The following is a 21,601-nucleotide window of genomic DNA, read 5'->3' on the forward strand; positions in this document are numbered from 1 at the left end:
CTTACATACAAATAAAATTCTGCAGAAGTAGACAGTTTTGAAGACAGATCAAAGCTCTTGTGCCTTTTGTTCCCAGAGTCTTTCAAGGACCGTGTACTGAACTGTACTGTTGCTTTTATGGTAAATGTTTTTTTGACTTGAAATGTTTTCATCTGACCTTTCATGCTGCCGTTTCTCTTCTTCCCCTAAGTTAACATACTTAGTATTCTTATCTCTGGTGACTTCTGTTGCTTACTAAACCTTGAGACTGTCTTATTAACCTGGGAATAAGAGATGTCTCCTAAGAAAAACAATAGCTGATGTTATTACAGCGATGTCAATTAAAAAAAAATTTCCTTTTCCCTTGCCTGCAACAAGCAAACATCAGATATGTTTGAGTAGATGATATCCATTTGCAAAATGACTTCTTCTCTAAGTTGTGCTTCAAATCACGTTGGGAACCACCCAGAGTCTCTTCAGAGTGTGACGAAGCAGTACTCCTAAGAAAATTTTGAGGAATCTGAAATCCTCAGGTGTTGTGACCTGCTTAACTGTTCATATTCCATGGTTTTTCCTAAGAATAACCGAAGTACAGATTAATGTCCAACACTGCAAATTAATATAGAACTGCAGAAAGATACCCAAACCGCTCAGCCTTTAGTGTTCTAAATCCGAAAACCTACTAGAGAGATTTGATACTGGATAAGTATGTTAAATATCTGTGTCACCTGCCAAGGAAAAAAAAATCTCAGAAATAAAAACTGCCTATCTATTCTAAGCAGAAAAAGTTAAATAGCTGGAAACCAGTTGTCATGGGTGATCTTGGATTTAGTCATGTTCCTGTTAAGTTGATGAGACTCAGCTCCTGGCTTAATCCATTCAGGAATGGGTACTGAATGAGTTGCCCTTGTGTACTTGATTTCAATCTTAATAGATCATAGCTATGTCTGTAGGTGATGGCTAGACCTTTAGGTGATAGCTAAAGGGAGGTTCTGATTTTCAAGTGGTAGAGCTCTGTGTTTTGGAGTTGGTAATGCTTATTCTATGCAAGTCTAATGCAATTCATGTGTTTATGCCAAGTATAACATGAAGATAAGGCTAACCCTTTTCAAATGAAGCCCGGATAGCAGAAAGCAGGGGAACCCCCCCACCCCCCTACGATTCAAAGAAATGGCTTATATGTGATATTAACACTTACAGTATACCTATACTTTAATGAAGCATGAACATGTATGTAAATATGTATGTAAACTTTGGAGGAAGCAGAACTAGAGTATTCTGAAAAGCAGATGCATGACAACTCTTTGCATTCTGACTCTCTGCCATAGTGGGTGATGTTGGGTTTTCTTATTTCTTCACTTATACAGACTAATCATCTGTGAAGGATGCCTCAAATATTTATCAATATTAAATAAGTAGAATTACTGCTTCAAGTTCAACTTCATATATGAATAGTTAATTGGATAATAAATATAAAAGCCTTAGCAAATTATCTATGCTAATATCATTGCATATGCTACATGTGCATTTGCTCCCACTTGATATGTGTAAAAATGGTCTGGTTGTAATTTTTATTGTTGTGAAGTGGGTTGGAGTTTCGAAGTGGCAGGCAGCTACAGACCTTAATAGCTTTTAAATTATTTTGGGGGATTTCCAGTGCGTCAAAGCCAGACTTCTAAAAACTGCCTTTACTAGTTTTGCGGCTTGTGCAAATGAACCTTTTTACCATTGTAGAAATGGTTCATAGTGTTCATTACTGCTAATTCAGTCCTTTTAGTTTGAACTTTCTAAGGCATAAAGCAACAGCTTTGGGGGGAAATCATATCATAGTTTTAGTGCTAGAATGCAGCACCTTGAGTTTTTGCAGCCAGCTGGCTCGTCGTGGTACTTTCGTGGTACTATTTCTTGTAGGCACAGAAAGCTGTGACATGAGGGTGTGGAAGCCAACAAGTTTCTTGTTTCTTCAATTAAATATAAGTCTCACTGCTGCAAAAATTGACCTTTCTAAAGTCATATTTGATAAGTACTGTAAAGGCTGTATTGAATGGTTTGGGACCACACTCCTGACTTGTTGCAGTCCATTGCAAGAGATTGTTATAACAATGTCTGGTTTTGGATCAGTTGTTAATTTAGTTTCATGTAATGAAGGAGTTTGCCTCCCCTGCAAACACAGCTCCTCACACTGAGGAGCACCATTTGTGGGAAAGAACTAGGTCCATAGTTGATAGATTTGATGTATTTTAGGAAATTGTCAGTGTTCAAAACAGCTCTTGAATGTTTCACCAAATGTCATACCAAAACTAACACATTTAGAAAAAATATTTGCAAGCAGACCCTACCTCTCTTGGCTCTCCTTTCCCCAGAGCAAAATATTTTGAAGGCTGCATTACTCAAGCTGGCTGGCTTGCTGCTGAGTTCACCTGCACTTCTGTTTGCTCACCCTTGACCTTTTTGCTGTCTTCAGTTAACTGGAGTTGTGCTGATATCAGAAAGACTTAATTGAATTACATCTTATTTTTAAAAGCAAGTAAGTAATTATTTTTACCATGATAATACAGTATATTAGTGCTGTAGGAATCTTTAATGACGCACTTGATGAAGGAATTGAATTTTAACATTCAAAACTATTCAAAAGTAAGGAAGCTTCATTTTAAAGTTTTCTTAGAATGCTGGTGAAGACCTCAAATAAGTAGACACAAATCCCCTCTCATCCCCTTTCTCCCCTCCTTTTCCCACACTTGAACAATCAAATTGGTGTTTTGAGGAAAGCTTTGCCATGTTGTAGTCATATACATCTGCTTTGCTTTTTCTGGTGTAGCCACCTCTGTATTTAGACTATACTTATAGTATACCTGGTAGAGTTGCCAGTACCTTTCTAGCGATCTCCGTGAATAATGCTCTTCAGCATGAAACTGTTGTTTCTAGTCCCTGAGTCTTACAGGGTGAAGAAAATACACTTGATATTTTGTGTCAGCAGTATAGTTTACATCTTTAAATCTCTTTTTTAAAAAAAATCCTGTTCAATTTAACTGTCCACATACTCAAAGAAATAACCCACCTGAAATAACCTGGCTTGTATCTGACAGAGGTGTTTGTTTACAGTTGCTATTTGTGAACCTTCCATTGGTATCATCTTAACAGATGTCTAATAGTCACAGCAAGTGAGCCAATAACCTTGTGTCCTGTTTTTAAGTCTTGGTTAGATGTATTTTTGCTACTTCTAGTCATGGTAATATGCTACTTGCACATTTATAGTAAGTACAGGTTCTTTCTCAAGATGCTTGTGTAAACATTTTGAATGTGATGTTATGGAAATAGTTTTAGTTAGGGAAGAAACAGAACAACGGGGGACATGCGTGATGAAAATCTTTTAATGAAAACTCATCCTTTTCTTAAAGAGAACTTGCCGTACTTTGGTAGAAAAGCCTGGGGAATATTGCTAAAAAAAAGTCATTAAAAATACTAGCCTTCCTTCTTTAGTACTGTTCTTTAGAGACTCAGATATTTCAGTGGCCTTCATTTTTGTCTGCTTGTGAATGTTGTCAATATTAGAAGCATGTAGATTATTAAAAATGAATGTTTATATTTATTACAAAAATAATTTTTTGTGCTAAAACTCTTCAAATGCTAAATAGCAAAACAGGAATACTGGAAATGCTTCCAGCTGAAGAATGAGTGAACTTATTTCTAATGCCAGTTAAACTGTTGTACTCAGAATAGAACAAAAGCCTAAAAAACGTTGCTTTCTTATCTGTAAGCACATGCCACCTTCAAGGCTCATTTCTTTCTTCAAGTATTACCATACAAACTACAAAAGGCTTAATCTGCTCTCAAATTGAGGTGTTTTGCCACTTAAAGTCCTAATATGAGCTGAGTAGTATAAGGCTATTAAAACTATATTTGTGTCTCAGGAGGGACCTCTGCTCTGAGCTGGGGTCGAGGAAGACGAGATGCATTTGGAATGTGCAGTGAATGTTTTTTCTTGTTGCCTTTGTTAGTGGCACGAGTAGACGTGTTTGTAGTCAGAGGTGTTAATCTTGCATGCAGGTTTGAGTCTTCTCAGTAAGTTATGGGTCTTCCCTAGTGAACTTTGCATTAACCTGAGCTGTCCCCTCCCTGAGAAAATTACTGTTGTCCTTTCCCTCCCTCCTGGCCCCCAGACACTTAAGCAAAAGGGAACATCTGCTGGCTTCACAGTTGGTGTTCATTAACTTAAACAGAAGTATATGGAGACTCAGGGGAACACTGGATGTGAAGAATGATGCAACAAATGCTTTAAATCTCCTCCATAGAAATTGTTTGAACTCTGCAGCAGGCACCACAAATGTTTGCTTTTTTGATGGAAGCACTAGTACCTGTCAGGCTAGCAGTCCTGTTTCAGTCTTTGCCTAAGTGATCTTCAATTGCAAAGTTTGCATCTGTGAACTTTTCTTCCAAATAACTCCTAAGCAAAGACCAGTACTTTAACTTCCAGGTCCAGTCAGCAAGCATGGAAAGGACTGTGTGCCTCTTGGACTTCAAGAGGATGTACATCTTGTGGCTAGCGAAAGCTTGGGGCGCTGCCATGTTCTGTATTTCAGCTTGGCAAGATGCTTTTTTGTGGGCTCTGTTGTGTTGCTGTTGGGCCCAATTCAGCAGACCATTCCTGGGACAATGGTGTGCAATGTCCTAGGGATGTCCCTGGGGAGGAATGTTTGCTACTTAATAGCAGGAAAACTGCTTATCGTAACAGGAAATACCGAAATAGTTCCCTAACTACAACATGATGACTGCCAGTAATTGTGTAAGTGGAGCTTTTGTGCCTTTTGAAAAGGGGACATGCCAGTGGCCCTTATTGGTGGGAAATCTGGCACGTGAGATGCCATGTTTTCTGTCTTGAAGCTTCACTGCAGCGTAGAAGACTGAATTCACATGGATGATTTTAACTAGCAGCAACTGAAGTGGTTATATTAAGATGCAGTTTTATTCTGTTAACCAGCAAATCGTATTTTACCCCTCGGGTGGGTTTAAAGTACTTTCTAAAGGTTAGCTTTAGACATATGTTAAGCTATACTGGTATTTCTTAAAACATGCTGTGCCGCTGCCTCTTAAAGGATGTTGTAATTTTGTAAGTTTGGAGGCTTAAGTTTTTCTTCTTTCTGCAGAGACTTCACTTGTTAACGGTGTGAATATGTGTGGTCAGAAAGGATGTTTATATATAATGCAGGTGCTTATATTGTAGAGTGAAGTAGTAATATGCCAAAGGAAAAATAACTTCCACTATATACATATTTTAAGAAAATCTGTCTATGCCAGTGGGGTAGATAGATGTAAATACCATTTCTAGTGCCATGGGAAAATGATGCTAACCTGCAGTAAACCCAAATTCTTAATCAAACTATGAAACAGTTACAGAAATTGATAGTGCTGTAATTATGCATAGGACAAGAATAATGCAACTTCCTTTAGGTGATCTTCCAGGTGTGCCAGAGCAGTCATCAGAAAATAAGGTAAATGGTTGCTTCTGCTCTGTTAAGCTGTACTGTGATTTCCACCTATCCTTCCCCCAGTAACTGCTTGGTTATTTTTGAGTTATGCGAAAGTGCCCACCTGGGACTGAATCTAAACTCATCAAATGAAGTCAGCTTAGCTGGGAAGGAGCAATGTGCTCAGGTGCGAGGCTTTGGCTGTAACTAATCAATCCAGATTTCAACTGAAATAAGGTTATTGGTTGATGCTGTGGTAAACAATGTTGAAAATAGTTAGTGTTTTCTACCTAGCTCCGAGAAGCTCTCAGACAGATCTTTGAGGGACTTTGGAAATGGAACTATTTTTGTAAACTTCATTTTACCCAGTTAATTTTCCACCTACAGACTTGATCGTGCCTGTATCCTCACTGATAATTTTTTTAATCCATGGGTAAAGCTGGTGTCCTGCCTTGGTCTGTAAATTGTAATTTATAGTAAGAAATTCATGACTTCCTAAAAGTTGAAGAAAAAATGCTGCATGTGCCAAAAGGAGAATTTGAATGTTGGCTATTTATTGTGCACTTTGAAACTGCAAACTGCAGTCATCCTGTTTTATGAGAAGAATGTTAGAATTGAGCTTCTTGGTATATAAAATATTACTACTATAGACAATTTTTTATCATTAATTGTAACGCCTCCTATATGCTTAGAAGTGACATTGCCTAACTTTTTAAAGAACATCACTGACTTTCAATGTAATCTGGATGTGTTTGTATGCAGAGTTTTGTAAACATAGGAAGCTGTTGCTGGATACATTCAGAAACAATTTTGGCACAAAGACAATAATATAAAATATAACTGAGGCTCTGGAGGCTCTTTAAATTGCTACTGCTTTTTCTCCTTTTTCTTCCATAATATCCTTTAGGCAGCATTTCAGTGCCATGCTTAAATCTAAGTGACATTTGTTACAGTCATGTAACATCAGCTCATACTGGTGTGATTGAACAAATAGCTTCAGAGTTCAAACAAAAAACTCTTTTGTCCTCTCCATCCCAAATAACTGCAGATACTGTGCAAGAAATGATGTTATGTATTAATGTTGTAGTCTCGTGATCAACATGATATTTTATAGGTCTCTTTGTACACTTGTTCTCAAGGAAAGATGATTATTCCCTGCAAGTCCTTGAGCCTTACATAGACCCTTATTTTGAAAGACTTTGAGCAATTCAGAAAAACTGATCACAAACATCAAACTCTTGGACCTGATACTAAACAGAGCTGATATGACCAGTTAACTGGCAGAACATTTGCTTCTTGTGGAGGAAGAATTGCTGCATTAACTCAGTGGCTGGCACAATGATGTAATTAAGTTCAAATGATTCAATCAAAGCAAAACTGATTTTGAACTCTTTCTCCAGCCTGCCTTTATTGCAACAGAGTGGGACTCCATGGTATGTAAGCAGACGGTGGCCTAGAAACTTAAAGGTTTAATTCTAGTTGCTACAAGAATCCTGTTTGACTTGCTGTGAAGTTTTTCTTGGCAGTGCAGAGTACGATTAACCTTTAAAACCTGATGATGATTGGGAAAAGTTTGAGATACAGATCGGGAAGAAATCTGTGATGCCAAAGAATGAGTGTGTTAACTTCTCTTGCTTGGATTTGGAAATAACAGTATCTCAGTTACTTGATTATTTATCTAAAGCATACTTACAATATTTGTCACCCTTTTTGTGAAGGTAGTATTTTAAAAAGTAGTTGGAAAAAATAGTTAAGCTCCTACATATCTGACTCCTCAGAATATAGGAGACTACCCTGCATATGTGAAAACAGAATAGAAAACTTCTTTGCTAGCTTGTTAGTATCCACATGAAATATGTGGCTCATGGGGAGATTATAGTCAATGATCTAATCTATGTGCAGTCAGATCCAGTTTGAACTGGAAGAAGAGGTATCACGAAAAAGTGCAGGGGATGGATTGCTAAATGGTGGAAGTTTAAACAATTGAGTAGTCAGGCAAAATGCTTTTTTATGATCTGGCATCTAAGGGAAATGTTGCATGAGAATGAATTTTGGTATTCAGGTGGCAAATGGGTAATGTGGTGACGACGTAGAGGGAAGTGGAAGCACTAGCTGAGATGAGTACTCCCTCTTCTTGCTTCCTTGAGGGCCCCTTCTTGCCTTAATACTTGCCTCTTTAGGTTGTTTGGAGTTGCATATGGTATATGCTGATGTGCAATTCAGCTTGGCTGCTGGGGCTCTTCTGCTGGAGCCGGGGGCTCCTCAGAGACGGTATGTTCACCAGCATTTCTGAAGATTGGTAATTTTGTTACTGTTTTGCATATTCCCGCAGAACCAAAACCTGATTCTGAATGCTAAAGGCCTGAATTATTCATCGGGCATTTTACCCAGTTCTGGGCCCCCAGTTATGGGCAAAAAGGTAAGTGTTAGATTTAACTTGCCCAGGGAGTCCCCTGAGAGGATTTTAAGAAGAAGTGAAACCACTCTTGACAGAGATTTCTCTAGGTAGTGTTGCCCTTGCTTCAACAAGGATTGATGTAGATGACTTCTGAAGGTTGCTTTCAGCCCTGTATTTCTGTTACTGAGCACGGTAGTCAGCAAAGGGGTGAACTGAAGTATTACAGGAGGAATAAGCTCAAGTGTTGTAACTGAGATGGCTCCATCCTTTCTGGTTGTGTCTTAGCCCTTTTCTTCCCTATTGCAAGTGGGAGCTGGGATCTGCAGAAACACTGGATATTTGAAGAGGAAAATGGTGGTCTGATGCATCATTCTGTCCTCAGGTATTTGAGGGTTTCCTCCCTGCGTGCACACAGGCTTACACGCATAGTGGGCTTCTTTCTGCGACAACCCTCCCCTCCCTGTCTTTTTCCCGGATGTGAAGGTGTCCCACATCTACACATCTGCATACAGGGAGATCTGCAAGCCACACAGCAGCCCTGAATGGAGTTGGAGAAGGATGCAGAGGTCAGAGACGGGGTCAGGAATTGCATCAGGGAGGCAGTTAATGGGGTCTGGGAGGGGCTTGCAGATGGTGTGAACTATCACAGTGGGATTCTCGGTCCCAGTTGACTCGGGCCTGACTTTGTAGACGCAAGCTGTGGAATGAAGGGCAAAAATATGCCATGTTGTTTACTTGCCATGAAGCAGCAGAGGGCACCACGTTAACAAGGAGCAACTTCGCCTACAGGAGGTAGAAGTGGAGAGAAAAGACGGGGAGGGAACAGGAGCAGAGATGAGCAAGGAAGATCAGTCTGCTCTTTCAGCAGAAGTGCGCTCCAAGGTTGACAAAGCATAGCTGTAACTATAGCAAAGTTTACAGGAAAAAAAAAAGGACTACTTTAAATGTCCCTTTGTCTACCCAGAGCCACGCCTGAACTGAAAATGTATTTAAATGGATGGCTTGCTGTACTTTTATTTAAGTAAATGAAGAGCTGGTTCATCTTTGTACATACAGCAAATCCTTCCCATGCCAAAATATCTATGCTTTAGGCATGCGCTATTAGTATAGTAAACTAATTCTACCATCTTTCCCTCCTCCCTTTTTTTTTTTTTTTTTTTTTTTTTTTCAGACATTGGTATGTAGCGCTATGTGTTTAACTAGTGTGCATTAGACTTTGTCCTAATTCAGAACAAGCTAAGTAATCAAGCATCAGTATTGCTCTTGGTTATTTTTTTTAAATAACTAGGACAAGCCTGATCCACTGGTAGTCTAGCTGATACATGTTAGTTGTCTTCTGCAAACTGCACACCATTTTCCTTTTTTTAGTTCAGTCATCTCTGAATGTGTGGTCAGCTTATTAATTTTTCATTTGCTGTATGGCTTATATTCATGTTTGCAGTCTGCTGGCTAGGTGAAAATCTGTTTCAATTCTAGATTACAGTCCCAGTAAACTTGTTGACTGAATATATTATAAATGCAGTATTAAGACTGAATCATTTGGTATATTAAGGGTTCAAAATACTGCTAGTGTTCTTCTCTTTGGAAGATGGGGCTATGGCACATAAGGTAAACAGTTGTTATAGGCACGAGGTTGGAATTTCAGAGCATTAGTCAGGTTTGCATTTGCAGTATGCACTTAACAGGCAGACGGCTGTCTGATGCAGTAATTACACACTTAAAGGAATACCGGGCTTGAATGCTAAATCCTTTAAAATTTGCAAAGAGTTGCAAAGTTCATGTCTTAGTCTTCTAATCTGTTAGAAAATTTGGGGATTGTTATATTGAAATGTTTTTTATTCTTTCCTGCCATTTTCACTGAACTTTCTCAATGTTTCACTACTAGGGTTGACAAAGCACATGACCTTTTGACATCTTTTCACCGAATACTGGCTTTGCTGACATGAAGAGCAGAAACAAAACAGCTGCTGGTGCAATGGCTAAGAAACATGCAATACTGGTAGAGAGCATAGGGACAGTTCAGGACTGTCTTTACTCTATTACTTTATCATGGACTGTCCTCCAAAACTTGTTCTTTAAAAAATGCGCAGGCCGGTAGCTCTAGAATTTGCAGCAAGGACATGAGTGAGCTAATACTCCTCCTTGTGCTTTTATTGTGGAAGACACCAGCACTTTGGAAGATGCTGCATTTTCTCAGGTTTAGTTTAGATACCTTTATAAATGTCATAATTTAGCTCCTTGCAAAGCTTCAGTATAAGGTTAATGTAGGTTGTAAAACATAAATGATAGTCTTACTCACATTTCTGAAGATTAATCATAAGCAGTAACCGTTAAATGCAGTGTGGAGATTCTGTATGCTTAATCAGTTTAACAACAGAACATGCAGAGCTTACTTTGCCAGCAATTTGGTATCATTGCCGTGCTCCCGTTGTGGGGGGGGGAGAGTGCTGTGTTCTGGGAGGAAGTCAGTAGTGCGCTTGACAATGCCTTTAAACTGTTGTACAGGCTCCAGAGCTGTTTTCCTTAGGACAGGTGACAGCTTAGGGAAACAAAGACACATCAGTGTAAATTGCTTTGAAGAAGGCAAGTTTTCAATTGGGAAATGCTGAGGTGATTAATTTAATTGAGGTGATTAATGGCTGGTTAATAGGGATGTACATGCAGTGACCTAGTCGAAAGGCTGTCATCTGGGTGAAAGTCTACTTTATTGGGGTAGGAACTGGAAGGATAACATGCTCTGAGGCTTATCTAGGAGCCTTAGTGCAGTGTCACACTTGCTTTGCTGCTGTTGTGCTTGCTTTGGTCTCATGGCTGCTTTCAGCATCTCCTGATTGCAGAGCAAATTCTCTCTGCCTTGCAAGAAGATGGCAGGATCATGCTCATAACCAGACAGAAAAAGTCTAGACCATCACACTGTAGGGCGGCAAGTTTGCTGCATGCTATGGGTTATCACTTACGAACCTGCAGGAGTATTAAGTATGTTTCAAATTACCTGGCAAGAGGCAGGCTGACCTCTGTCTTTAAAAGAACCCTTGCACAGAATTAATGAAGGAGGACTGCCCGGGACTCCTAAACTTTTGCCAGAGGTTGTGCAGAAGCTTGGTTAGAAAGGTGCGCAGTTGGGGGCAGGAGGGGGGGAGACCTTGTTAGCTATCTCTTGGTTTCATCTGTCTCATTTCTCTCCAGGTTTCCTATTTCACCTCTATTACTGTGTGAAGTACGCTATAGTGAAACGGCACCTTTGGTTCATGCCCGTTGTGTCAACAAACAGGAAAATAATAAGCTGCATGCTGTATACTACAGATTTTAGGTAACAGCTTTAGGGTGCAAGACTCTGATGCAAAAATGTTTGGTTTCCTACCTAGTAATCATCATTGTAATGGTCAGTGAAGCATTTGACATGCTAATAGGTTCCGCTTCAAAAGAGTGTTGTTGCTCCATACCAGATGAAACCCCACATGGGCAGTGTTGCAAGACGTGTGTTAAGCATGCAATTAAAACGTTGGATGGGCATAAAACTCTTCACATAAATACATCCGAGGTCCCTCTTTCCTTCTCACTATCATGTGAATGAGAAGAAAATCCAGTCCTGTGGTTGGAAATGAGGAGCACAAAGAATAAACCTAAATTGTTACATTGATGCTCTAAGCTAAAAGTGAAGTTGGCATGCAAGGACAAATACAGTTTTGAAAGAGTACTCCAAACTGAGTGCCTTAAATAATGTGTGATGACTTGGCAGAGCATGTCCAGGACTGTACTAGTATTTCAAAAAAAAAGGGGGGGGGGGCAGAAAAACCTTTGTACCTCTGCAAAGAAAGGCAGAGGGATTTCTGCTGTGTAGGTTTTAATCCTGCTGAATCAGTTTAAGCATCTAGGCCAAGTTTTACCTACCTACAGTTAAATTTTGCTCAGTTACTGTGACCTTTTTAAAAGCCTCCCTCCTCCCCTTATTGATTTATTTATTTTTGTTCAGGACAATTTGAAATGGATTTGGTGATAACTAAAATACAGAAACTGATATCCCCGGGCATAGGCTAACGCCTGACCTTAAAGAAGAGATATTCAAGAGGTTACAGTAAGAGTAAAGGAGCTGCAGCTCTGCTCTCTAAGTATTTAGTTGTCATCTTAAATTTCACCCTGCATGGATGTGGGGGGAGCTGCAAGATGAACCATATTCTCTTCCTCCAGCTTCTTGAACCCAGACCAGCTGAATAAGTAGCTAGAAAACTTGCTAAGGGACAGCACCTTCTTCAGAATTTGTGGCGCTTGTTAGGCAGGCACACCACTGAAATACGAAGCTGTTTTGTTGTGGGCAAGAACTGGCTCATGCTTGACTCCCTGTGAAGCATGAATGGAGCAAGTTAGGGCTGTCCGCAGTGGTTTATGTAGAAAGGCTTGAGGTGCTGCTTAGAAGCAATACATAACTTCTTCAGGAGTCTGTACATACAGTCACTATCTTAAAGACCTTAGACTCCGAGAGGCACAAAAGGAAAGCGTGTTCGCTATTTCCCAAGCTGTAGGCAGACAAACGTTAAAAAATTTCACTTAGGAGGACAAGAGGAGACTGAACTTACGCCTGAACTTGAGCTTCAACAATCTGCTGCCTTTCAGTAGTAGCCAAAGCTACTTTTCCTTTTCACACATGGTGTCAAATACAGTTGACCAAGCTATGGAGCTCTCTACTAGTGGGGTTGGAAGAGTTTCCTCCAAAACACCTAGTCTTTCAAAGCCACTAGAAACACTGCTGATTTAATTTTGAACTCGGTGGCTGCTTTCCCTGTTTATTTGTTTGAAACCACTTACTGGATTTACAGCCCAGAGCAGGAGTTCTGGAAGAAATTAGAATTGCAAGTCACAGCTAGCCAAATTTCGCTCCTATTACACACACACAGCCCTTCTTAGTCCTTATTCTCTTCTTCTGATGTTTAATTTAGTCATTTGTCTTAGCTCTCAAACTATTTGCTAACCCAACCCCAGAAAATCCAGGTGTGGTGGGTTGTGGGTTTTTTTTTTTTTTTTTTTTTTTGGTTACCAATTATAATTAGTGAAACCGACTTTTTGGAAAAGGGAAAAGCCAAATAAAATAGATGCAGCAACTAGATGCTTCCTCTTTCATGTTTGGGAAATGAAAATATCCAGTTGCTGTTCTCAAGTCTAACCCTAGTCAGGGCTGTACAAACTAGTCAGCCCTACAGAAGATGAAACTACACTGAATGTGAAAGTAACAGAGGTTTTTGTGTGATTCACTCTAAGCTTTATGTAAACTTTTTCTTGTTATATACTTTAAAATGTGCTGCATTACTTAAAATGTGCTGCATTACTTAACATGGTAGACTATAGCTGTTAGTGTGGTTTAGTGAGTTTTTGTATTGACTTCAAAGCTGTGCTTCAGTTTTGTGCATTTTTCAAATGTTTTAACTCAGATTTTATTCCTGTAATATTAGAGGTATAAAAATATTGATATCTGCTGATGGCTAATTATGTAGAGGATTTTGAGGTTATTATTAAAAAACAAAACAACTTTTTTTTTTTAAAAAAAAAGGCATACCTCACCCAAATAGATCAGATTATATTTAAATAACTTTTTGTTCTAATCATTGACTTATGGTCGAGAGCAAATCCTCATTGGTATTTGATTTGCTGTTAATCAGGGACTCCCCTGCCTTTTTTTTTTCCCTTCCCTTGATAAATAGAAGACAGCATCAAGTTACTTGAGATGCACTAAGGACAGAGGTAGCTTAGCTGGAAGAGAAGCTGACTTACAGCAGCAGAAATTGGTACTCCGGAGACTGAATTCTAAGCCGAGAAGCTTGCATGTTGCTCAAAGCTATCACTCATGTATCATGAGCTACAGAATATTGAGAGGCTTCTGAGAGACTGGTTGTGAAATTCAAAGCATCAGCAAGCTCTGTAGACTTCCAATTTGCAATGTAATGCAAAGTACCTACAAATTTAATTCAGGGAAGTTTGAAGGGTGTTTTACTAAGTGGAGAAAAGTAAAGGAAACCTGTCTAGAAGTTGCATACAGAGGGTGATCTTCACAAATCATCAAGCAATCCTTAGGGATCAGATTTCTTATTTTGAGGAGAGAACGCATGAACAACATTGATGTCATTCTGGGTGGAATTAGTGTTTTCAAATAATGAGGCCTGTTTCCAAGATGGAAAGTTCTTCACAATGCATTATATTGTATCATTGCAATTGAGGTGGGTGCATACATGCATGGAAAGGATCTTGAGGTCTTTGAAGCTGGTGGTGTTGGAAAGGAAAGAAAAAGCACTGAGTTTAGTCACTTGAGCTTTGGTCAGCTGTTTTTTGAGGAAGGCTCCCCTCAAGGCTCCCACCATGTCATGGTTAGGATTCTGCTCAGAGCTACCATCTGGGGAAGCCTGTTCCTCTGTAGAGCAACAGAGCACAGTATTATACTGCTGAGCTGAACTTCTGCATTTGTCTAGGGGTGCTGATGTACTGCTAGCGTTCATAATTGGCTCTTTTTACCTGCTTCGTCTTTTTACCTCCGTTTCGTCAAAGATCTTTTCTGGATTCAAATTTCAATTTGCACCTCTAATCTATTTGGTGTACTCATCCTGACTGATGTTTGTGTGTGATTATGAATGCTTAAGAGCTTGCAGGATATCTGTCCATCTAGAAATGGGGCAGGGGATTGAGGGGAGGAAACTACATCTGCGACCTATAGCTGTGCTAGGAAAAACGTTTTGCTTAAATACAGGTGTACCACCAGAAAGCATATGCGTAGCCTTCTGGCAGGTGAGATACAGAAATAAAGGGAAAAAAACTCCACTGTGGGTGTTGTGTCCAGCAGGAGACTGTGCCACCGCTGCAATAGCAGGACAGCTCAGCAATGCCAGAGAGCCATGCTGGTCTGTTCTCACTGTCCAGATGCAAGTGTGTGTCTCAGACCACCTTACTGGTCCCCTTAATGTGCCTGGACTGGAAAGTGAATAGTAACTGTGTTCCACAAATGGGACTTTCCAGAGTGGCCCATTGTTCCTGTGCAGCAGCACTGTGGTGAGCTGGAAATCCTGCATCTATGCGCACTGGACTACAGGTGTTCTCTGTAATGCCTCTCAGCCAGAAACAGTGCTGAGTGGGTTATTGCAGCTTTGGATGGATAGTTTAACTTCTCTGGGGTGTTTTTGGGATCCTTGTGGACTCCAAAAGCATCCTGGAGCTGTGACAGTGCAAAGGTGGTGTAAAAACTCTTGTGAGCTCCAACTCGTGTGATGCTTAATCTTCCTCTGGATGCTGGGCATTACTCTGGGCTCCAGTATCAGGTTACCTGTTTGAATTCGGGGGGGGGGGGGGGGAATGCATTCTGTAGGCTAAGATCCAACCCCCCCCCCCCGCCCCCCCATTTGAATTCAGTGACTTCATAGTTAAATCACTGTGTTACAGAGCAGGTAGTAGCCGGGTGTCATGTCTGCCTGCGTATGTTTTTACATGGAGTCTGTACTGACTACAGTGAACTTGGTACTTAAAAGTGAGAAGCTTTATCTTCTATAGAGAAAAGTTAAGTCAGACGTGATAGCCAAAAGAACCTCCTAATCTTATCAGAAATGTTTCCTTAGTCAGTTTTTCCTCTGTTGCTCTGATAACTGTTCATCATTTGTGAGCTAGAGGGCTTCCTCAGGATCTGGGTTCTTCTAAAGATGGCTAAATGGGCGTTAATAGTTGTATTTGTGAGGAGGGGAGTGGGAGAATGGCAAAGGTGCTCTTGGATTTACTCATGAACTCTCATGGCAAACATCAGCAGAAGGATGGGTGCAGAACCACCTCTTTGAATATGCAATTGAAATAGCTAAGTAATGTTGAACTGTTTGACTTTGAGCTCCTACAGGCGATTTGGACTTCCTTTGAGCCTTCGTGTTGAAAAGGAAGGGCTGCTGTGTTCTTGCAGACTGGCTGTTTTGCAGCAAACACGGTTACTGATGCCCAGGCATTCTTCGATTGATGCACAGATCAGATGACTGGGAGTGGCCTTCTGGGTGACATCCCACATACAATGATGTCAGCAAAGGATTTCTAAAAATTCGGGTGTGGCACGATCTGGCAATTAAACCGATTAGTGCTCTGGCTCAGGCCTGAGATGGAGCTCTGGCTCTACAGCCCTGCTGCTGTTTAAGGTATTTTATTTAGTATTTATTTTAAGGTATTTTATTTGGTACCTTCATCTTATCTAGTACTAAACTTTTCCCTAGTACCATAATTGAAGCATGCTGTGAACTGAAGTATGCTGTTGAAGGATACTATACCAACAACTCTGTGCTAGCACTGTTGCTATCTTAGAAATCTGCTATTTGCTCACAAATGTCCCTGACTGGAAGCTGTGACACCAGGAGAAGTGACTCTTGTGGGGCCAGGATGGAGTGCCTTGCTACACTTTTGGCAGAAGTTAAAGCTAGCCAGGTGGCCATGGAAGCTGGACAGAAGGAACTGAAGCATGATGTGGAAACATCTCAAAAGGAAATCAGAACAGTGTTAGCAATGCAGAGGAGCCAGCAACAGATGAAAGAAGATCTGAAAGCAGAGATGAAATCCAGCCACTTGGATATAAGAACTGTGCTTGAGGAAATCCAACGAATAAGGGAAGAGATGGCAGCTCGATGGAATACTCAAGCTGATCTGGTCTTGTTGATCAAAGAAGTGAGCACCAATTTAACCTGTGTAGACAAGGCTTTCCATAGAACGGAAGAGAGTCAGAAAGTTTCTACCAGCCTACACCTTCCTACAAGAGAAAATATTGAGCCAGAAGTTTTCTCTGAAAACAGTTTGGATGAGGAACATGAAAAGAAGGTGCTTAGGGGTAAGATAATGATGCTTGCAAAACTATGGGCGGGGAAAGGTGAGATTGTTCCTACTTGCGCCTCTCAAGTGATTTGTTCAGGCTGTTTGGAGTGCTTTTAAGAAATATATTAGAAATTGAATGTCTTGCTAAAGAAAATGCCTACATTTGCTAGAAATTACTGCTGTGCAGACCTTGCTATTACATGGTAAGCAAATAAAGACTTTGGTTTGGTTCTGCAAATCTCAAAGTGGGTGATGGACTCTTCCCCTGGTAATCCAGCAATGGTGCACAAGGCAGGGAGGCCCAGGAAACCAACAGTACCAGGCAAGCTCAGAGGCAGCTGGCCAGTGAAGTACCAACGTGAAGTACTGTGTAATATCTAAGTGCTTGAAAGTAACTGTGGAATGCACCCTATATAAGAACAGTTCTGTATTGCTTTTTTCTGAATGCCTGTTAACTAGAGAAACTACGTATGGGAAATGACATCCTAAGCTTTTCTGTAAGGGGAATGGTATAATCCCCAAAGAACCAGATTCTGAGCTATGGCAGCTGCCATCAATAGTGATCTCAGAGACAGGAAGGAGGTCTTGCCCTTTTCCAAGGACATGGGCTATTCTTTTTGCCAGTGAAACATGAATCTTCTGTCAGTGATTCTGGGATCACAATGGCTCAGTCATCACAAAGTTACTACTAATTTTTTCTGTTGATGCAAAGAAGGATAAACCCTTTATATAGGGATTCTGTTTGGTTACTGCACTGGAGTACTTGAGAATCTGTGACCACCAGTCTTCAGAAATTGAGCATTACAAATGGATTGAGAATGGTGTTTTCTAGCCTGTCGGGGAAGTGTTCAGAACATAACTGAAGGGGGGAAATTGTTGTGCCTTACGAGACTGACTGTATAAAGGTGGCAAGTTTTTTTTCTTTTTTTTCTTTTTTTTTTTAAAGGGGGGGGGTTGGCAAAGCATGGGCTTGAGTTAGTAATTGATACTGTCTTTAGAGTCCATCATCAAAGTGTTACGTTGGTAGTTAGGCTATTAATTCCTTTGCTTTAATGGAAGCATGGTTTTTGTTTTGACATCATAGCATGCCTCCTGTACAAATCTGGAAACATCATCTGTTGTTGCCGCCCAGAGGTACCTAGGTCATAAATAAGCATAGGAGTGTTACTGGTGTTAATCTGTAGAGGCAGTGCATGCTACGGAGGGTTTTTCATGCTAGCAGAGAGATGCTTTTTAACGTTTGAAGTGGTTGTGTATCGCGTGTATCTGTGATAAAACTGCCCAAAGAAATGTTACTGAATTCCTTTTGTGCATATCTTTTGTTGAGCTTTTTTTAGTATGGAATCCAGGGTTGGCTTGGATGAATGTTTGAATTAACTTCTAGGAAAAGATTTGGTAGTCTGGACACCGTGATTAACAACAACAAAAAGCCTGGCTGAACTTTGGAAACACTGGTTATCTGGCGTCTTATTTTTTTGGTTGGCTGTGGTATCAGTGTATTTAAGTGAAATACAGTTTCATTAGATAAGTGTCTAATGTAATATTTCTCAGAACAAAAATTGGCTGTAACACTTTGTACAGGTCTAATGCAGTTTTTCATTATCTGTCAGGGTCATAACAAATGGATGTCAAAGTCATTTCATACAGCTAATGAAATGGTGACATTAGCATCTATATCACTGAATTTAGCTAGCACCTTTAAATCAAGAATAGTGCTCTAATTCTCTACTTAAAGTGGAGCATTCACAGAGGGAGGAAAAATATATGAGAGAGTAGGAATATATGAGCCAGTAGGGCAGGGAATGCACTCTCTAGTCTTTTTATTCCTCTTGGCTTGATTAGTGTGTCTTACGATTTGAAGAACTTTCAGGAGGAGGCCAGGGTAATAAACACAGTATTCCTCATAGGTTTGCTGGGAATGTAGCATGATAGCTCTGAAACATGAACCGTATTGCTCATTTAAAGAGGTCTAACTGGGAGGACCTCAGAATGCCTGCATTGCAAGTAGGGAAGTCATCAGATTAATTAAAATAGTGGTAAAAACAAGGTAACTAGGACTGGCAGCCACTTGCTCTCTTTCCTCTGTAGATATGAACTTTGATTTTTCTATCTTGGGTTACCATGTTAATTTACCTTGAGCAGCTTTACTACTATGTGGCAAGACAGTATGTTTCTAACTGAAAATATACCCTTTACCACTGAGCATCTCCTGCACATATATGTAGTTAAATCTCCAAGAATGCAGGAGCATCCAAACATTATAAAGCAGTATGCTGGTGTTCCTCTAACTGGGAGGGAGGACAGAAAATCTTGCCTAGAGAGGACTTGTTTGGAAAATCAGTAGGCTTCAGAATGCCCTTCATACCTGGCTCAGTATGAGAGGTGTAGATGACATCAGCTTTTTAAACAGGAAACTTCAAATGCTTTGAAAACAACTCAAAGCTATGCAAGACTGATATGAATTCAATGGCTGATGTATCAGATTAACGTTAGCTGAGAATCAAAGCATTCATTATTATTAATACTATCTTCAGTTGTGTGACTAGACCTTAAACTGCTGGGAATATACCAGAGTCATTTGACAACCTTCATGCCAGGTGTTTGGGGCTTTCAAAAGGATTTATAAACAAGTGCTAGTTCATTCATTTGTCCCCCATTTTTTCCATGTCTTCCTATTTTTTTCCTCTCCAAATCCTGCCTCTGTTTTCTTCACTTTATCTTGAAAAAATCTTGTTAAGATGAAACCGTACAGAATAATCTGCTCAGATGTTTTTATTAAGCTGCCTAGGGATATTTATGTATTGCATCAGCTTTTTATTGCAAAAGTGTTTGTTCCTTCTGTGATCAAAAGAGGAGGACTAGCCCTATCTGCAGAGCAGTTTCCAAACTTAAGGCAGCGGAGAAACCTGATATCTCTGTGGTGTTTACGAATCAAATGCTGGATTATGTAATGTGGTTTCTTCTGACATGACATGATTGAATACTGTGAAGTGATTGAGGTTGCAACATAACTCAGAATGTTACATAAACTATGTAATTACTGGACTATGCAGGGCAAGCTGGAAATATATTTTAGAGAGTTTTCTAAAGTATCATCTTTGTGACAAAAACTGCTGACACTGAAAAATGTTGCAAGATCTATGGTTAGTAGAACTCAAACCTGAGCTGAAGAGAGTAGAACTCTTGCAATGGAAATTTGAAAAGAAAAAAAGATTGAGTAAATGTAGGGAGAACGCTTTCTTATTCAGTAATACAGTAGAGTGCAGAAAATATGAAATCCGTGTTGCGAACGAAAATCAATGACTCTTTGGATAGAAATAAGTCATTAGACTTAGTCATCAGTCATTAGGTAGAATGACAAAAAACTTGCATTTTATGGAAATATCGATTCAAAGCACAGTGTGTAGGGTATGCCAAAATATATGCTGAAAAGTAAACAAAGGAATACATGCAAGATGCATATAATGATTTGCACTTCATTTCTGAAGTTATGGTGCAAGCCAGTAGTTAGTCTCTCAGTATTTCAGGAAGAGTTTATAACTATTTTCTTTTGTATGTCTTTAAGATCTTGTGCAACTTCAACATAAAATGCAAAATAATTGTGTTTTCCCCCCCCTCTTTTCCAGTTGACAAGGGTAAGCAGCGGAGTCCTAAGAACTCATGCATACAGACACAGACCTCCACAGATGCGCATTCCCAAGGGACAAAAACAGCCGAGTTGACACAATATAAAACAAAGTGTGAGAACCAAAGTGGAATCATCCTGCAGCTGAAGAAATTGCTGTCAAGCGGTAACCAGAAGTTTGAAGCATTAACGGTTGTGATCCAGCACCTACAGTCTTTGGTAAAACTCTCAGTTAATCCATTTTGGCTTTGATTTGTTGAGCTCTTCTCAGCAAGGGCTTCTGAATATATTAATAGGCTGATATATAACATCTGTATTTCCACTCCAATTTCTACAGTCTTATATCTTCCTCCTCCTATGATTCCTGTTTTTAAACATCTATTAAATTGCAACTTTCTGTATTAACTACAGACATCCAATTAATGATGCAGTTATAACAGAATGCCCTTATGTTAGTGCTCTTTTTTAATACACCTTAATATACGTATTTGTAATGTAGAAATACTTTCAAAAAGATTGCAAAACAGTCAGGTAGAAATTTGGTTACCTTTATTTAATAAAATAAATAGAAGTTGCAGAAAAAGAAGTACCATCTTTTTTTCTTTGGAGGTAGCAGAAAACTTGCTCTGGGCATTAGCTGGATAGGAAAAACTGACACTGAGTCTTAATGTCTCTTTGCAGCTTCATGTCCTTTCCTGAAAAGGAATCTTTAAAAGCTTGTAGGCAAAGAGTCCTGAAGGGCTGAGCACCTCTCCAAGTATATACTTCAAGTTTTGCTCTTGTAGAAAAGACTAGTCTCAACAGATAATCTATATGACTTTGCTTTGTTATCTGACATTGTGTTACTTGGATTTATGTAAAGGGTAGATACCATTTGAGCTGTTAAGAGCAAAGTGCAGGGTGGTAATGGTTGTGTTTATTGAAAGGGTGACAAATCTTGCATTATTGGTGCTATCTTAAAATTATCAACTTGTCATTAAATTTTAGATTTGTATCTGGATTTTAGAGTGGAATTAAACTGTGTTTTAGTGTTTATTTGTCTATTTTTGACATACTATTAACCTTATCAAGTAGTTATGTATACTAGAAGGTTTTGGTCTACTTTGAAAGCTTTGAGGGCAAGAAAAATCTGAACTTAATGAAAGAAGTGATATCATTATGGATTTCTGCTGTAGTAGCTGATATGTACTTCAGTAGAGTGGTTTTACTTTTTTATTTTTGCATTTACATCTAATGTTCCAAAGTTGATACCAATCTTTTTTTTTTTTTTTTTTGGTATTCCAACGTAAAATGATTTCATAGTCTGATATACAAAAAAGCACTAAG

At 39.5% G+C, this 21,601-nt stretch overlaps 1 protein-coding gene across 7 annotated transcripts in view; it reads left to right on the top strand.

Annotated features, from left to right (window-relative positions):
* MTUS1 (microtubule associated scaffold protein 1) overlaps positions 1 to 21,601 on the top strand; it is a 124,515-nt gene that overhangs the window by 71,965 nt on the left and 30,949 nt on the right. For all 7 annotated transcript variants that reach the window (XM_064511091.1, XM_064511087.1, XM_064511088.1 and 4 more), the window contains one exon: positions 20,277 to 20,494. In XM_064511091.1, coding sequence (XP_064367161.1) covers positions 20,277 to 20,494 — 218 coding nt within the window. The remainder of the gene's footprint in view (positions 1 to 20,276; positions 20,495 to 21,601) is intronic.

The sequence above is a fragment of the Dromaius novaehollandiae genome, chromosome 4 (assembly GCF_036370855.1).
Source record: "Dromaius novaehollandiae isolate bDroNov1 chromosome 4, bDroNov1.hap1, whole genome shotgun sequence".
Lineage (NCBI taxonomy): Eukaryota > Metazoa > Chordata > Aves > Casuariiformes > Dromaiidae > Dromaius > Dromaius novaehollandiae.